This window comes from Notothenia rossii, assembly GCF_949606895.1.
Source record: "Notothenia rossii genome assembly, chromosome: 10".
In the NCBI taxonomy this organism is placed as follows: domain Eukaryota; kingdom Metazoa; phylum Chordata; class Actinopteri; order Perciformes; family Nototheniidae; genus Notothenia; species Notothenia rossii.
The window spans coordinates 24,580,886-24,600,195 of record NC_136908.1 but is presented as its reverse complement, the minus strand read 5'-3'; the positions used below and the strand labels follow the sequence as shown (position 1 = coordinate 24,600,195).

The 19,310-nt window shown below is 38.3% G+C and overlaps 2 protein-coding genes across 2 annotated transcripts in view; both read right to left on the bottom strand.

Annotated features, from left to right (window-relative positions):
• Positions 1-447: 447 nt before the first annotated feature.
• On the bottom strand, positions 448-8,256 carry LOC307022528 (zinc finger protein 706). The gene is made up of 4 exons (XM_079655347.1): positions 8,102-8,256; positions 6,846-6,991; positions 2,436-2,557; positions 448-1,292 (listed from the first exon to the last, which is right to left on the bottom strand). The coding sequence occupies exons 2-3, from the start codon at positions 6,978-6,980 to the stop codon at positions 2,462-2,464; spliced, it is 231 nt and encodes a 76-aa protein (XP_079511473.1). The 5' UTR covers positions 6,981-6,991; positions 8,102-8,256; the 3' UTR covers positions 448-1,292; positions 2,436-2,461.
• A 6,573-nt stretch (positions 8,257-14,829) lies between these two features.
• LOC307022526 (glycogen synthase kinase-3 beta-like) overlaps positions 14,830-19,310 on the bottom strand; it is a 41,795-nt gene continuing 37,314 nt past the window's right edge. The window contains exon 11 of the mRNA XM_079655345.1: positions 14,830-19,291. Within this exon, the coding sequence (XP_079511471.1) occupies positions 19,230-19,291 (62 nt within the window). The 3' untranslated portion in view covers positions 14,830-19,229. The remainder of the gene's footprint in view (positions 19,292-19,310) is intronic.

The window sequence follows — 19,310 nt, the reverse complement described above, 5'->3', positions numbered from 1 at the left end:
TAACAATATTTAACAACCGGCGTAAACGGGCCTTCACGCGCTATCAAGCAGTGAGCGTGTGATGTTCTGTTCAGATGACGTCAAATCCAACGGGATGCCATAAATAAACTAGACAGAATCACACTACACACCTACGCAATGATTACATTCAGGCTGACTGTAGAATACAAGCTCTTTGGACAATTTATATACTTATTGAAAACAAGATACAAAATGTAAAACCTTGGAAAATGCCATTTCATACTTATTAATAGCCTTAATTTTTGCTAAATTGATTTATCAACTTTTAACACTTGTTAAGACCACGCAGACACCCTGATTAAAGACATTGTACAATTTATTGAAAAGGGTTCAAAATTAAAAAAAGGACAGTGAAAGCAAATGAGTGAAGTGTTTGACTGTTAGTGGATATATAATGAACAAAAAAGTCAAAAATCGGTCAGCATATATTTTTCTATTTTCTTTAATCCTTTGAGTCAATTAACATTTTGTTCAACATGTAACAAGCAAACTGCCAAAGGGCGAACAAATAAATGAGCAGAGAGCAAATCTTGTCTTGGTTGAACTGAAGTTGGACAAATATGATGTTATTGCCAAGATTATGTTGGGAAACATACCCTAAGAGGAGGACATTTATCATAAGCTGAAGTGGAAGAATTTGGGAGAAAAAGAAACAACAAACGGTGAGATCTGCTGTGTGTTTTAACGTGAGGTACAGTTGGTGTTACTGAGTGGATGCCGTGGAGCCGCAGCTCAGAGGAGGCAGAGCTGTACAGTCTGACTCATATTCCACATTTTACAATTAACAAAAATAAAAGTAGAAATGAAACAATCAGATTTGAGCCGTTTTAAGATATCTTTCTGCCATTAAACCCTCCTTTTTTCTTTTTGGATGGTGTGCACTGATGGCTGAGGCAACATGTGTATGTGAAAATCAAATGATTTGGAGTTACAGGGTTTAAACTCAACAGCAGTGCCACGTCCACGTAGATGACTGATGAAACATTTAGTTTTATTCCGTGATAGCAGGCCATTTTGCAGGTCCCCTCCCCCACCTGGATTAGCAAGGTAGTTTTACATAATAAATATAAAAGTGGGTGCTGGTGTACTTCTGCCCGCTCTTATTGTCTTCTCTTACAAAACACACATGTACGTACACAGCACATCCACATATCAAGCCCCCAGCCCCCTCCATCCCCAAATGATGTCCGTGAATACTGTTGGGTCCCAGTGTCCATCATCAACATCCTTCAGGTGCAGCGATTCAATGTTTGTCCTTGGTCATTGGGTATCTGTAAGAAAAAGTTTGTTTTAGTATTATGTTATAGTTGGAAAAATGTAAAAGTGAGTTGCTAATCTTTTTATATTCTTTAGTCAAGTTTCCTGCTTTTTGTACGAAGGCTGCACCAGATTTCTTATATTTATTTTTTTAGATTTGAACCTCTTTTTGACGTTGTTGAATTAAGTTTAAATGTCTTGTCAACTTTTCTGAAGTTACCACCCTAAGAAAATGTAAGGTTGCTGTTAGCCCATCTAGTTAGTACCGGTGTGGGGATCCCTTTGTGTGTTAAAGCAGGAGAGAAACCCGTTTTAAATGCAGTGAAAACCTTTTTGCTTAGGCAGTTGTTTTATGAGGTAAGACCTTGTATGGTAACTCATGCATTACATTTTTCCCCACTGAGGTTCCAAGGTTGATTTAGAGCCAGTGCGTGAACGCAAACCAATTTTCGTCAGATGCTGGGGTGACACCAACTCACTAATTAATATGCCATACCTGTAAAAGATCCCCGACATGGATTTCTATATAATATTTATATTTATTACATGGCTTAGTTGAATACTCGATTCTGATTGGTCAATTCAGAACACGTGACACGTTGTTAATACCGAACAGACAGACCGCTGTCAAGGACTTATTGACCGTTGTTAAGGACGCTCACATCTACACAAGCAAGTCCGTTCGATTGAACTTAATGCAGTTTTGCCGAAAAGCAAACTGCATGCAGTTTGCTTTTCTAACTGACAAGACAAGAGCGACAAGAAAACAGCGGAGAACTAACGGGCAGAAATCCTCCTTTTTACATAATTTATTGAAATAACAATTTTTTGGCTCTAGATCTTGTTATGGATTAGTCAGACGTGCTAACATCTGGGGAAATACGCATCAGAGGTCATTACTTTTTCGAGAATAAGACAATGAATTACTCATTTTCAGCGGCAGCTGCCATTAACTGGTTTGCAAGCCTAATCAAATGCGAGTTGATTGTTAACATTCAAAATGGTGCTTAAATATATTTGGTACAGCACTATTTTGTAGAGGTTTGGTGAACTTGATAAGCCATTTCTGATCTCATCTTGTTCACACCTTGATGAAATGAATTCTACGAAAACATTTACTTTGAGAGGATTCCTAAAACGTTATTACTCGGTCTTACCGGGTTGAGATCCAGTCAGCAGACATTCAGGCCTGAACATCCACCAGCTCGGGGGGCATGGGGGACTTGGGGTGTTTGCTCTCAAAGTGCTGCTTGAAGGTCTTGGGGTCAGGCATCTGTGTCTGAAAAACAAAACAAACAAAAAAATCATGGTTTTAGTTAGATTTGTTCGGTGGTTGCAAATTAAACACAAAAATGATCTTCATAATAAATATGAAAAAATAAAAAACACAAAGTATGGGTTACTTAAGCTTTAAGAGTTCTTCATTACCGCTAAAGGTCATTCACACTGGCATGCATGATGCAAGATATCATCATAAGAGCCATAGGGCAAGAATCTGATATGTGACCTGCTCTATCGAAATCAGTCGCATTGACCCGAAGACTAGGGATGTAACGATACCAAAAACTCACGGTACGATAATATCGCGATAACAAGTCCACGGTGCGGTATTTATCGCGATATTGAATAATAAAGGGAAGAAACAAAAATTCAGAATTTTTTTTCTTTCAATAAAACATTTTTTTACTCGGAAAATGTTTCTTTATTACATAATAAATCTGATTTTTACAGCATTTGTGTAGGATAGCAGTATTTTAAAGTGTCAAAAACAAAGTGACAGTAACCGACTGGAACAAGAAAACCAGTTTTTTGGTACCTACTGGTACTACCAAACAAAGTACCGGTTAGCATTTTCTTTATGCTACTGCAAATAAACAAGGACATTTAATAATCAGACCCTGCAATAAAATAAATCAAGTTTCACTTTAGTTTTTCAAGTAACTCAACTCAAACTCACTCGTCACTCACTCAGCATCATCAAACAGGTTTTTAGGAATATGAGAATGTCCACATTTCCAGGTATTTATAAGCTGGGGTGTTTGGGCATTTACAATATCCCCTGCTCTGGAAACAACTCTCTCGCTTGGTACTGATGTTGCTGGGACACCACTGGTCGCGTTAACCGAATATTTTATTTAACAATGACGGAAAAATCTGAAAGCAGTCTGTCATTTTGACAGATTAGAACAAACTCGGAACAGCGCCAACGTTTCCCCGCAGCGAGGCTCTGGTGTTATGCCGTGTTATGCATGCCCTCCAAAAGGAAATGATATAGTTCCCAAACCGTACTTTGCCGTACAGATCAATACATGTCTGGGAGGTTTTGCTTTACACTGTGCGCGTCCCGCGAGGTGCATGCACACACTGCATAACACCGCCCCCCCACCCCCCGTTGACAGTTCACGAGCGTGCTCTATCGTGAACTGTTCAGACCCGACGGGTAATAAGGGATTATGACGGATATTTTACGATCCTGTCTGTCAAAATGACGGACAGTGAAAAAGTCTAACGCCAGGCTTATTGACAGGGCGAGATATAAATATATGGTTGGTACTTGTCAATGTCTCTAGGTGTGTACATGTAGCCCTGTAAATACGATGTCCTTTTGTGTTATCTGTTGTTTTATTTTCAGGTTGTAACCTACTTGCTGCCATGTTGGACAGGGATCTCTTGAAAAAGAGATCGATGATCTTAATGGGACCACCTGGTTAAATAAAGGTTTTTTTTTTTAAAAAGTGTTTAAAAAAATAAATATTTCTTTTAAAAAAAATTTTTTTTTAAAAATCGCGGTAGATTTTGTCAGTCTCACGACGGTATTGGGAAGTTTATTTAGCGCGATACCGCGATATTCGGTATATCGTTACATCCCTACCGAAGACACATGTTGAGATGTATACACTGCTGGAAAGAGGAGATTCCTAGCTTTCTAATGATATCAGGATTGTTTTTGTACTCCAAATATTAAGCAGAATATGTCACATTGTATAATGACTGTCACCTAGTCATCATTTTGAGAAAAAAGCCTTTAAAGTTTTCTCTTCTCTGGAATCCATCGATCTGATTGATTATTAGCGGAGAAAATGATCAAAATACTACGGAGGGAAGATATTTTGGTTTGGATTACTGGTCTGGGGGAAGCTCGTGAGTGTGTGTGTGTGTGTGTGTGTGTGTGTGTGTGTGTGTGTGTGTGTGTGTGTGTGTGTGTGTGTGTGTGTGTGTGTGTGTGTGCGTGTGTGCGTGTGTGCGTGTGTGCGTGTGTACGTGTGTACGTGTGTACGTGTGTACGTGTGTACGTGTATTTTTGCGTTTGTGTGTATTGTGTTTGTTTCGCGGGGAAAACATTCACGAGAAACACCGGCTGTTGTTATGCCTGCTGTGACGTAAAGTTACTCCGTTCTCCGATTGTAATTATGCCGTTAAAAGCTTCAAAGTTGTATTTATCCTCTGAATTTGCCAGACAAGTTTAATAATCTGAAAGCCAAGACTTTGTTTATTTGAAATCAGATGATAACAAACTGTAACGGACCCTGGCGTGTTATCTATGATTACTATAAGCCTTACATTCATAATTTCAGCCGGAGGGAGGGGAAGTGACGCTGCAGAAGAGCAGAGTGGTGAGGGAGAGCTGTCACAGGGTATATGCAGAAATCCTGGGGTCAAATTTAATACCTTTTAAGACCTTTTTTAAGACCCTTTCCATACATTTTAAGACCTCATCGCAACTTTGAGTTCTAACCGGTTACATTGGCGACACACTTTACCTCACATTTACTATATTGATTGTAAGATAGCAAAACTAAACAGAGTGCAGACAGACTACTGAAGCCTCCTTTCCACATGAACTTCAACCTCTCTGTGAAGGTCAGGTTTAATGCAGTATGCTGCTTTTTTGCTTCTGAAGACTCTGTGCTCTTTCATTCCAGTAAAACTCATCAGAAACCATTAGAAACCAGTATTTGACCAATAAACGAAACAATTGACAAAACTTTGAACTATGAATTATATTAAACTTTGGTGAGCTTCAGCGGGGTAATGCCATATAGGAGCTCCCTCACAAATACCCAGGGATTAAATTGGGCTGGGGCTGTCCGGGGGTAAACCCTGGCACATAGGACGATGCTCTGACGTCATCACCCTCACACATTTGTCATATGTTTACAAAAAAAGATATATATGTTAAGACTTTTCTCGTTCTTAATATAGACTATATTAGGGTCGATATGTGTTGACTTTACTTTAAAATAGCAGATCTCTGTGACCGGATATAGTTTGGCTTAGACCCCGGCCCCACGAGGACGAATACGGTAAAACGCATGCGCAAACGCAAAAAAGTCTTCCGTTCACACGCATTTGATTCATTAATGTGCACTCCGTTCACACTAGACCGCTGGAAATGCTGGAAACGCTGTAATACATATGCCAGGCCTGTAAGTGGCGCTGCTGCCGCCACAAAATACACCAAAAGCAGCGAAGAAGACCCCGGAGCATGGTTGCCATGGTTGCCCTTCTGTTTATTCTCCGCGGTGGACGACGTGTTCTCCTGCTGTATATCTCTCAGGTAGTCCACCAGCAGATGAAAAACACCCACCTCTCCGCCTCTTCCAAGGGACGAGGGAACCGTGCGGCAGAGTTTCCGTTAAAAAAATTGTTCCGCCGGTCAACATGTCCGTTAAAGTTTAAATCTTCCGTACAAAATTAGAAAAGTGCCGATCAGAGGTCTTCTTTGTTATTTATTGAGCTTTAAAACAAATTGATGACAACTCTGTTCTCTGTATAATAATGTTTAATAAACGGTGCCTGCCTCTCTTTTCCTCCCCCTCTTCTGACAGCCCAGCAGCAGCAGGAGACGTTGGGAGAGGGAGGCGGGCTATTTCATCGTAATCAGAAAATGATCATATATAGGGCTTACACACGGAGCCCCCCAGAGCGTTGCGTATGCCGGTCTACCCACCTTGGGACCCCCCCCCCCCCTCCCCCCCACAGAGCGGAGCAAGGCAACGAAACTTAAAATAAGAAGCAGCATTTTACGGCGCGCTATGGGGGCCGCCTTGAGGGGGTTTCCCGACATTTCGTTTCAGTAAATTAAAGGGTTTTTCATGTTTAATGTTGCTGTGGGACTTCTTAATACCTTGGAAAATGCCGTTTAATACTTTTTAATACTTTTTAAAAGCCTTAATTTTCGCTAAATTGATTTATCAACTTTTAATACTTTTTAAGACCCCGCGGACACCCTGTGTCATCTTCCCTTTACACGCTTCAAAAATGTATTTATCGTGTGATTTTGGAAATAAAAGTTTCATATTCTGAAAGCCAAGATTGTGTTTATATAAAATCAAACCAAACACCTGAACTTTTTTCTACACAAATCCACGTTCATTTTGAAGTGAGCCGTTTCGACTTCCGACTGATTTCGATAGAGCGGGCCACATATGAGATTCATGACAAACTGCCATATTCCGGCCGTCAGTGTTCAATTAATGAGTGCATCTTTAACACAGACACAACTGATGAAGTTAAAAAAAACCAGCCTCAGCAAGATCCGATCTGAGTCATCGGCTGGCACTCACCCGGCAGACGGGGCAGGTATGGACCAGGGCGGCCATTGCTGCGGTCTTCTGGTCAGCTGCCTGGCCTTTCTTCTTGTCTGCTGCCTTCTTGAGGTTCTTCTGCTGAGACTGTAGCTTTTGCTGCCCGCGAGCCATGGCGTTCAACTCTGACATGCGGAAATAAGAGACCAATGATTATTTTAAGGGCCCAGATTGTGAGAACAGCTTTTGTTTGCTAACAAAATGACAATAGTGTAGCCTATTTAAATGCAGGAGGAAATATATATTTAGGGTGACAAATCTTATTTTACACAAATTTTTAAAACAACAAAATATCCAAGCTGAATTTGTGTTGGGGTCCAGTACAAACTATTCAAAAGCATCTTAAAATAGTTCAGCAGATTAAATGGTTTCATCAACATTAATAGATGAATGTTACATTAACACAACCAAAAAACAGAATCACACTTCTTCTTTAGAGGCAAGTCTTTGTGTACTCTCTTAAACTGCAGATGCATGGCTAAGAAAGAAAAAAAAACACAGAAATTCAAGCTTATAGACTTCAAGTAGCAGCTTATAATCTATTTTGAAACCATTATTTATTTATTATCTGTAATGGGTTTTCTTTGATCTGAACCTTCAGTATGTGAGGAAGTTTGATTTGATGGTTGCAGGCATGTTGTATTAAACTGAACTACAATGCCAAGTTAATCGAATAAACTGTCAACTCAAGAGGAACTCTTTTTACCATATGGTGGGATATTCCATCATTTTAAACAGTGGTAAATTGGTTGTCTGCATATTTAACAGTATTTTTAAGTGTACACTGTAGCTGAGATACTTCCTCTTAAAAAGTATAAACAACATTACAAGTTTTAATATGACTAAAAGTTGGGTTTTGGCGTATGGCCATTTTGTTCGCGAAATGCCAAGTTGACAATGCTACATTTAAAATGTCGCTTAAGTTATCAAACTGCTAAAGAAATAACATGTTTGTATGTTAACTTCGTTGTTTTTTTAAGTAATTAGCACGCTGTTAAAAACAAGCGGTTTAGCTTGTTAGCTTAGCATCGTCCAAACAGGCCTTTCCACCGGCACCGCCTTGCTAACACTGTTAGCTAAGCTGCCAACGTTAGCCTCTGAGCAACAGAGCAATACCATGTGGAAGCTTAATACAAATAAACAGTTTCGAATACAACTCGCTGTTAGGTATCGCCAACATAACGTGTGGCTGTTAAATAAATGAATACGTATTGTTTTTTTTTAGGCGGATTTACCTTCGAAATTTGACTCTCTCTTCGCTCTTTTGTCGGTCTTTTTTTATGAATGCCAGAGGAAACTTCAAAGAAGGGTTTTAAGGGCCACATTGAGTGAAAACCTGACTGCGACACGGCAGCGCCTTCAGCAGGCCGGGGGAGGAACCGAAACAAATACAGTGGTTTTCATAGTCAATATATTTAAATTTCACTATCGTAGGCAGGCGACAACAAATACAAATGAATCCGCCAACATTATATTGAATGCATGTTACACTTTAAAGTTTGGATAATTACATATATGTTCTGGTAAACTCTTAAAATGTCCCTTTGTGTATTCAGATACAGCTATATCTGATACCAACTATTGTCAAGTTTAAGGATGTAATGTAATAAGTAAAATAAAAGAGTGATAGTATTTGACTTAAAAAAAAGTCACATAATAGTCTTTCTAGATATTATAAGATAGGTCTTGAATCAAACCACACTTTTGCATTGCAGACAAATGGAGTTGATATGAAGTAACTAATTATCACTATTATCTATTAATAATTATTATCAGAGACATCCACATAAAGTTCTGTTTTTATAAATAGTTTCAGCGGATATAAATATGTGATATAATAGTGCAAAGTGAAATGTAAAAAAAATCTCTAATGAAAAATCTGTAATCAGAAATAAAGTGTATATATTCTGAAATCTTAGCATATTTCATCCGTCTCATCAAGTAGGAGGTTTCACTGTGAGGCTTCAAACACTATACATTTCCATCTTTCCCCCAAACCAATAAAGATTAACTATATATTTCATAATAAAAAAGACAATCAAATAACTTAACTGTATTTTTTATTTATTTACTTATTGTTCACAGCTTTTCACAATAAATGTTGCCTTCTGTTAGATAGTTGATGGGTTATTTAAAAAATGTTACTGTGTGGGGAGATACTGCACCCTCCATCAAAAATAAAGCAAATCATTAGAGATCTTTTTCCAAAACTCTTACCATCTGAACTGGTCCAGTGCCAGAGAGGAAGGGACACTTCAGCTCAATGTTCACATCCCCACAGATCAGAGAAATTGCCTGTTAACAATATATGTTGTAACTTGAGCAAAGTGCATGAATGGAAAGACTAAGTCAATAAATAAAAAGGAAAGCATTTTAAAGAAAGAGATGAACATATCAGGGCTGTAGCTTTTACATAGAAGGTAGACATTTTTATTTTTCAAATCTGAGAATAATGCAAATATTTTCAATATTTTTAATAACCAGGAAAGCAAAGTGAGACGTAAAGAAGGGGTTTAAAGCATCTTTGGAAATAGATTTAGAATCCAGTCTCGTGTTACACCAACACCTTAACAGTGTAACGTCAGGCTACCTCAGCATCCATCCAGCTCATCGGCATGTTGACGAAGTATCAAAGCAAAGTATCGTTTCTAGTGTCCGACCCAATTGGGCGACCTGTCAAACATCTCAATCTCCAAAAGAGTCAGGCCGCTTCCTTCATACTGCCACGCAGCCCTCTCTTCTGCTATCAGGAGGAGACAAATGTCTGTGGTGAAATGTAATTAAGTACCATTATAAAGTCACTTTTTGACATGAATAGTATTTTACTTTTGTATATTTCTATTTTATGCTACTTTTACGCCACAACATTTCAAGGGCAAAAATCATACTTTTTACTAATTTAATTAGCACTGTTTACATTTAACATATAAAAAAGATGATATGCTTATATTTGAATACAGCATATACTACAAATAAACCCAGTATTTTTACAAAGTCTCTTTAATATCCTCCACATTGACAAACTACAACAATAAAAACCTCTCTTTTTGTGTGACAAAAACAGGATAATATAATATTCTATAATAATAAAACACTGCAAAAAGAGCCAAACTGCATACTTTAAGTACACGTCTTTACTTCTACTCAAGCAACATTTTGAATTCAGGTTCTTTATTTGTAATGGAATATTTTAAGTCCATATTATCTACTTGTCCTTAAGTTAGGGATCTGAGTCCTTCTCTCGCCTTAAATCACTTCACATAATGGTATTTTGGCAAATCATTTCCTGATTGACTGGATTAGAATCAAAGTTTAAATGTTGTGTCTTCAACGTCTGTGGATTTTGGACAAGATTTATACAGTTAAGGTTTCCACTTCAGCTTCATTAAATGTAGTAAGATGTTTCCAATTCAAATCCGGGGCAGATTCCCGACAAACATCTTGATTTGCTTTGTTTGTTTGTTGTGTCAGATTTTTTCTGTTACCTTCACCCGTGGTTTTTTACCTTTTTTATCATGTGGTTATGCCTACTTAAGCTTTACGCTACAATATTTCTTGATGAAAACATGAATTTGAAAACATCATTCATTTCCAGGTCAAGTGTGTAAAGTGATGACATTGTAGATTTTACACATTAATCACTTACTCATTTGAGGGTTAGGGTCTCATTTAATCATTATCAGTATCTATTATATGTGTAAAATATGTCAAATCAATAAAGATTTTGTTTAAGAATGTATAACATTTCCATTTTAAATGTTGTTCTCTGGACAAGTCTTACCTGCTGCTACGCTCAAACTAAAGGTGGCAGAGAGAAGAAGAAAGAACCTCATCGTTTATATTGAGAAATGGAAATGTTATACTGAAATGGAGTGAATGTAAAAATCTGAAAATCAAACAAAAACAACATTCAGGTTAAAACAGGAGATTAGAGTATTTGTATATATATAATATCTACATGTACATTTTCTATTTTATTTTATTTCTATTCTTGTTTATTTCTAGTTTTGTTTTATTGTAAAATGCCTTGTCTTTTGTGCTGCCGCAAAATAAACAATTTCCCAAATTGGGATCAATAAAGTACCATCTTATCTTAGATATGAACACATTAATAAATTGTAATATAAATCTTCAAGGTTGAGATGCATACAATCGGAAAATCTCACCAGCTCCAGTAAGTTTCTCAGCCAAGTATCTTCCACTTCTGGAAAACTGCAAAATAAAGACACCTTTATACAAAAAGCGACAGGGAAATACTTTTAGAATTTATAATAACCGGTCAATTCAGAAATGTTTTCGGTAGTTGATTTACTCTTGTAAGATGAATCAATATCTGTTACAGAACCAATGTATCAGTGGAACATTGTGACTCTTACCCAGAATTACTCACCTAGGAGCGTTTGGTGACACACCCTGCTGTCTCTCACACACCAGTTTCACAAACACAGCAAAGACAAAGAAGGCAACCTGTTACTAACCAACAGCAGAGATAGAAGGTATATTCAGATCCTTTACCTAAAGTAAAAGTACTTATAGTTCACTGAAAACAATTGTTAAAGGTCCTTCATTGAAAATGTTAGTGTAGTAAAAGTATAGTCATGGAAATGTATTTAAAGTATGGAAAGTACTCGAAGCTGAACAACGTCTCCTGTGACTGCTGTACTATTATTTCTTGTATCATTATTATTACTCTTTTTACTATGGGAGTAGTGGTTGAACTAATTTTAAACTAAGAACCAAATATTTGTATCTTTCTGGATTCATCTGTAGACGTTTTTTCCCAATTAATCAAAACTCAATTGATTTTTCTTTTATAAACCCTTCGTATTTTTTGTAAACACATTTGTTTCTCTGTGGTGGCATGGAAAGTGGATGATCCGAATCAAATCAACTTCTAACCATCACACCTGTACACAGCACCACAGACAGTGAAATATAGACTCTGCATTTAACCCAACCTAGTATTAGGAGCAGTGGGCAGCTATCATATACACAGCAGTGTGGGGTTCTGGTGCCTTGCTCAAGGGCAGCTCTCTCTAGGTATAGGCAGATTCCCAGAGCTCAAAACAGTATTTTCCTTTAGAACTAACAAACTTAAAAAGGTACTGGTAGGGTAGGTAAGAATGGAGAAACCAGCTCGAGTGCGCTATAATTTGAAAGTAAACAGCCGAAAGAAATCTGCCCCTTCCTTCAGACTTCCTTACAGAGCCCCTCCTCCAACATACACGAACGCGCACTGGTCATGGCCTCATGACCAATGACAGTGGCGGCTGGTGGAAAATATTTTTGGTGGGGCTGTTGATATAGTGAGTAAAAACATTTTTTTGGGGAGAAATTACCCCTTAAATTGGGACTTCTGGTGATGTAATGGCCCCATAAAATCGTGGTTCTAGGGCCAGGAACAACCAGGCTGTGTCGGGCTGAGTATGCTAAACTAACTGCGGTCAAGCCAGCCTCCACTCGGGAAAATCTAGTCAAGCCAGCCCTCACGTGATATTGCGGTGCGCGAATATCCTATGCATTACGGTAGAGTAAAAAAAAAAATCATCCCTCTGTGTTTAGATGAGAATAAAACAAAAACTGTCCAGTATCAAAGACTCATTTCACTTCAGGGTGATAGCAGAACATCCCATCTAGTCACTCAGAAAAAATCAGGACATTCTGATGTAGAGTTTAAAAATAAAAGACCTTTGAAATCTCTATTGTATGAGCTATCATCCCTGTTTTTAGATGAGAATAAAACCAAAACTGTCCAGTATCATAGATCCATCTCACTCCAGGGTGATAGCAGGACACCCCATGTAGTCACTCAGAAAGAATCAGGACATTCTGATGTACAGTTTCAAAATAAAAGACCTTTGAAGTCTCATATATGAGCTATCATCCCTGTTTTTAGATGAGAATAAAACAAAAACCGTCCAGTATCATAGATCCATCTCACTCCAGGGTGATAGCAGGACACCCCATGAAGTCACTCAGGAAAATTCAGGACATTCTGATGTACAGTTTCAAAATAAAATACCTTTGAAGTCTCATATATGAGCCATCATCCCTGTTTTTAGATGAGAATAAAACAAAAACTGTCCAGTATCATAGATCCATCTCACTCCAGGGTGATAGCCGGACACCCCATGTAGTCACTCAGAAAAAATCAGGACATTCTGATTTAGAGTTTCAAAATAAAAGACCTTTGAAGTCTCATATATGAGCTATCATCACTGTCCCCAAAGGTCTTTTATTTTGAAACTGTACATAAGAATGTCCTGATTTTTTCTGAGTGACTACATGGGGTGTCCTGCTATCACCCTGGAGTGAGATGGATCTATGATACTGGACAGTTTTTGTTTTATTCTCATCTAAAAACAGGGATGATAGCTCATATATGAGACTTCAAAGGTCTTTTATTTTGAAACTCTACATCAGAATGTCCTGATTTTTTCTGAGTGACTAGATGGGATGTCCTGCTATCACACTGAAGTGAAATGAGTCTGATACTGGACAGTTTTTTTTAAATTCTCATCTAAACACAGAGGGAGGATTTTTTTTTACTCTACCGTAATGTATAGGATATTCGCGCACCGCAATATCACGTGAGGGCTGGCTTGACTAGGTTTTTCCGAGTGGAGGCTGGCTTGACCGCAGTCTAAACTAGAGAGAGAATCGCTTTCAAGGGGGCTACAACTACAACAAGATGAACATATTTGACCGTGATTTAATTGTAATACACGTTTCAAAATGATGCCGAAGTAACAACATACTGATACCGGATAGTAAAAACCACTAATTAAGGCTTTGACAAGTCTGCAGACAGACGGCAGGCGAAAAACCTTTTAAAATGCGTGTTTTCTAGTGGAGATTTGGCTAAGCTAACGTTGTAAATGCTCCTACCGTCCACACTCACAACGGCCTATACAGACATAAATAAACCAGCGACTGTATTCGCCATGACACAGACAGTATGTGGTTTGTACTTGTTTAACTTTTGTCTAGTTTCTGAACAGATATGAAGAGCTCTGAGTGCTAAGAGCTAACAGCTGTGTTGTTTTTCTGGGGAGCTCATTGAAGATGACGTCACGGCTCCGCCTACACTGCTTTACTATAGATACTACCCCAGTTCCTCACGAGTCTAAAAAACAACTCACGTCAACGCACGTAAGCAACGTGGGTGCCGAGTGAGCGCCCTCGTGACCAAAATATTTGACAGCGCTGATTTGCTCAAATTATGTTTCGGCGGCACAGTTTACTATTGAGACTTTTGCAACGTGCTGGTTGCTGCTGTTTGGCTCGGGGGCAGCGCCCCGTAATGATAAACTAATGCCAAGGGCAAGGCCAGGCAGGAAACATGTGACTTATCAGTAACTTTAGACATCGTAACACAATTTTAAACAAGATTTTATTGTAGATTATACATTTTACTGATACCAATTGTATGATATTTACCTTGTTCATTAAAAATAAAAAATATAAAATATATATATTTTTTAAATATATATTTTTTTAAATATATATTTTTTAATTTAATATTTTTTTAAATATTTTTTTTTGTATGTGGGAAGAGGTGGGGCGGCGCCCCTAGCGCCCCTATGGGCCGGCCGCCATGAGATAAGTTTGTGCACAGATGGAAGGCTGACAGACAGGTAGGCCATCCAGTTACTTTAGCCGGGCTGAGGCAGATGATTGGTCGTGCTTTTTACAGCGCCACGGCTTCCAGAGATGAAATATTTGTATATATTTATTGTCAAAGCATTTGGATGCATTCTATGGAATATAACAAAAAGTGTTTCTGAAGTGAATTACCTACCCTACCTTTCACTTGCTGGGGGAAATTGAAAGCATAGTAGAGGCACAAAATACAAATATGAACCTGAAAATGAGCATAATATTTTTTAAATGCAACTCCTAACCTATATAGGTTATATAACTGGAATTGACTTTGAAAGAGAAACAGTGCACACAATCCAAACACAGTTTCATCACTTTATTACAGTAAATGAGTCCATATCATACATACACAGAACAGAGACGGACAGGTTTGTGTTTCTTTCTCTCTCTTTCTCCATCCCTCCCTACATCCCTGCAACACATCAGACCACCAGGGCAGAAAGACACCAACGTGAACAGCATTGGAGTAAAAACCATGAACTGAATGTGACATTTACACACAACGGAGAATCTGAAAACAAACCAAATGTCTGAGATTCAGTCAACATTTCTGCCCATTGACAACTGATAGGTCCACACATGTCTCTGTAGCTCATCAAGTTCTGAATGCCATATGGCACGTAATACAAAACGCCCGAGTTGAGTACAAGCTGGACATCAAACTGTACATTTCTAGCCCAACTAACACTTTAACGATCAGGTCAGGCATGACAAAGCACTTTTTCTGAAAATGCCAGTGACCTGTAAGCTTAATCTATATCCCGTTAGCTTTTTTTCTCAATACTGCACAGTAATTATATATTGCAATCTGTCACAACAAACGTAGTTCTGTTCCAAAATGAGGCTTTTTCATTTCTATAGCTGCTGTTTTAAGACGTTTTAGAGCTTAAGAGTATCATTTAAATCAGCAAAATGTAAGATTTGTGTCAGCTTGAACACATTTTCACGAGTGACGGTTACAGTGACTGCGTGTGGTCTATTTACTGTGGAGAGACAAAAGGAGGGTTTTTTTTACAAAAAAAGGGGAGAAGGTGACCAAGGCCAAATGAAAATAATAAAACAAAGTGGGAAATCTTGAATTTGTTTAATTAGAACTAGCATTCGTCTAACAATGATGGAACAGCTCCCTCCATCAGCAGCCTGTCAAATGTTATTTCTTTTTCAGGTATAGATTTACAACAATATGAGAGTAATACGAACATCATCATTGTATACCTTTTGCATGTATTACACTGTATGGATCAACAGTAGAAGTATAGTTTTGGAGAGAGATGCTGCTAACATGTCACGCCTCAGTACTTTTTTTAAGAGGTCAAACTGATGGTAAGTTGAATATATGTTCCCCCCAAAGTGAACACAAAGAGAGCATTTTGGAACAGAAACCCCTTAAAATGTTCATCCCACATCGAGGTGCTCCCACAGAGGACAGCTGAGTCACCGCATTAGCAGCTACGTTACAATTTCCACTGGAATTCTACTAAGAAAGAGAGAGAAAGAGCATCAACAAACATGAGGAGTAGGCTGAGTTTTTCTTCTTTGCTGTATTTACATTTTCAATTGTGAAAGAAAAACAAATTATTTACAAAAATGCACAAACTAAGACTGCTTCATCGACAGGATGAGGGGGGCGGGGAGAAGATATAAACAACTCTGTAATAAAAAGTAAAAAGAGGAAAATAAAAATCAGTGATATTTACACGTGCGATAAGAGAAGGAGAGTGAGGGAGGGGGGGAATGGCTTCTGAGATCGGAGGAAGAGACGAAGCAGACATGTTTGATTCCTCTGCGGGGGGGGGGGGGGGGGGGTTACACTTTGTCATGGCCGCAGACAGCTCTGAGTGTGTCGCGCCCGCAGAGATAAACACGATGCCCCTGCTCTTTACAGCAAAGGAAACGGGAGGAAGGGGAAGAGAATGATGTATGCTCTCCACTCTCCTCATACAGTGAGTATGGTGGAATCCAAAAAAAGCATTAAAAAAACAAAACATTGCTGCAGTTTTGAAGGTGGAGGCATGGAAGGATACTATACTACAAGTGGTCTGCACTGCTTACTAAAGATCTGTACTGTTGACGGCTCTAAACCCTACAACACTGGCTGAACTTCAGACTGCACGTTGGAGAATGGTCACACACATCTGGACTTCAATATTTGAGAGACTGATAATACATCTTCCTTAACCTGTATATGCTGCTTTTTCTCACTCCTAATTGGTCCTCACAAAGATAAAAGTACAAGGAGCACACAAACAGTCACCAAACAGGAAGCCCCCTGCTTAACTATATTCACATTAAGCCTTCCACTCTCCTGTGTTTTTGTTTTGAAATTGTTCACATATTTCCAGTGATGGGAGAAAAGTAGCTGCGACATTATAATGCCCTCCTCGGCTGAAATGAACTGACTCCATCACAAAAACAAATAGATGAGTTTACATGAAGTACCCCACCCTGTCGAGTTTTAATAAAACATTGAATCCTCCATCCCAGTATTATTCAGTTTCTCTGCTGCAGTAAATCAACATTCACCCAGCTCCTGGACTACATAGGCATTTGTTTCCTACACTAACATCAGGACAAGAAGTCTTTTTATTTGAGCTAAAATGGGAATTTCCTCAAATTGACCTTTTGATTAGAGAGCATTTTTCTTAAATCTGACGATACAGTTTAAGGGATCTTTAGTAGGCTTAGTACACCTTTATACAGTGTCAAGTATTATATTGTGAAATTAAAACACATTTAAGAACAAGCCTATTTTTTTTAATGTATAAATACATGTCAACAGGGAGCCAACAAGTAACTATATTTACCACATTTAATCATTTTCGAGAGCTTTAAAATGTTTAAATGTAAAACAAATCAGACTTTTTAAAAGCAGTTGCCATATTTCAAAATGTTTGACTTATTAAAAACATTTTGACCACATGAAAGTTACATTTCTTTGTTTTGTAGAAATGTTTTTTTTCCTAATTTAGTTTCATTCACATGATTACATTAAAGCAGATTTGAGTGGAACACACCTTTCTGAACCCAGTGGTGGACTCGGTTTTCTTGGCGGTTGGAAGAGCAGTACATTTGGTTATTGTCTTTAGCAAACAAATTCTGGAGCAATTTCTATAAGAAGCATTGATGTTGCGATACAGAATCTACTTAAATAGACAAGCTTCAATATCAATTTATGTTTTTTATTTGAATTATTTAGGACAGTTTGCATCTAATCCTCAATTGAAAACCAATACTTGGCAAGACAGAACAAGCAGCGCACCAAACAGCGTCCAGTAATGTCCCACTACTCACATTATGACCTTTTTATGTTGTTGGCTCAATCCCAAAGGCTTCTTTTCTAAATCTGCACATCCACGCTTTCTTCACAACAGGTCTAAACTAATGTATTGCTGATGAACAGAGGCAGGTTAAGGAATATTTATCTGGATGTTTTATATAATTATATCCCAAAATAATATAATAACACATCTGCCCTAATGGAAGTACGATTGATCTTTTAAAAGACAACTGTGAATATGAAGGGGAACTAAATCTTTGGAGAATATCGGTAGATTGGAAATCTGGGAGAAAAATAAAATCCGATAACATTTGCCAAAACGACCCGTTAACTGTTAATTAGGTACTGGCTACATGTTGTTTTATTTAGTATTTTACACTGGAATCTTTTTAATGGCGCCCACCAATCAAAAGCGCTGCCAAAAGTTCTGTGTGAAAAAATCTGAGTCAGATTTTGGGCTAATCGTATTTTTTAGAAAAGTAGAATATGCTTCTCCCACTTAGAGCGTGATGTTTTTTTTTTTTTAAATGCCAGGTTAAGCAAAGTGAATCCATACAAACTTATTATTAACATACTACATGTTTAAGAGAGGGACAAACTTAGTATTGGAACGGTTAGACATTAGGAAGTGGTATTAGACCATTTTTAACCAAACAATGTGAAACATGGTGACACCAGTCCAGTCTGTTTAGAGTAATGCAGCCACTGAACACATTCACCTCCAACCAAACACTGCAACCTGCTACTGATGAGGTCTCCTACCCTACCTGCCACTTCATTCAAGAAGACTTCAGACCTAACATCAGGCTGGGCTGGTAAAAATAATGTGGCTGGAGGATTAAGGGATTTATTATTCCCTGCATCCACTCTCCTGCCCTGAGTTGAATAAAACATCCTTTACCCTGATGACCTGTGGGGGCCAGTTCTGATCTCGGTCAGGCGGTGTACAGTTCAGATGGAGAGAAACTGAAGCGTATACAAAAATAATCTGAATAATAAAACAAAAAATAAAACCTTATATAGCCCAACTGTTGTCTGACCACATGATGCTTTCAATTTGCCAAATAAATAAAAACACAAATATTAAGAAAAACAAATTAAAATGTGAATTTAAAAAAACGTTTATATTACAGAGGACCAGCCCCCACTATTGAACCTTCACAGACCACCCGAGCAGCAGCGAGATGACTGTTTGTGTGTGTGCGTGTTTGTTTAACAAACACCTGCCGTGGTTTGGACCCTGGCAGCTAAATAACTAATGTTTGTTTGTTCAATGCATTTACTGTACAAAAACAGATAATCTAAGAGGAGAGCAAGCAGCATGGAGGAAAGCAAGTGTGTGTGTGTGTGTGTGTGTGTGTGTGTGTGTGTGTGTGAGAGCATCTGAGATAAGGGTGAGGCTGGCAGGCAGGTGGGAGGCTGCTTCAGATGCTGTTCAGAGATCCTGGTACTGAGCTGTGTTGAGATGAATCTGAACCAGTACCATCTGAAGAAGAGGAAACAAA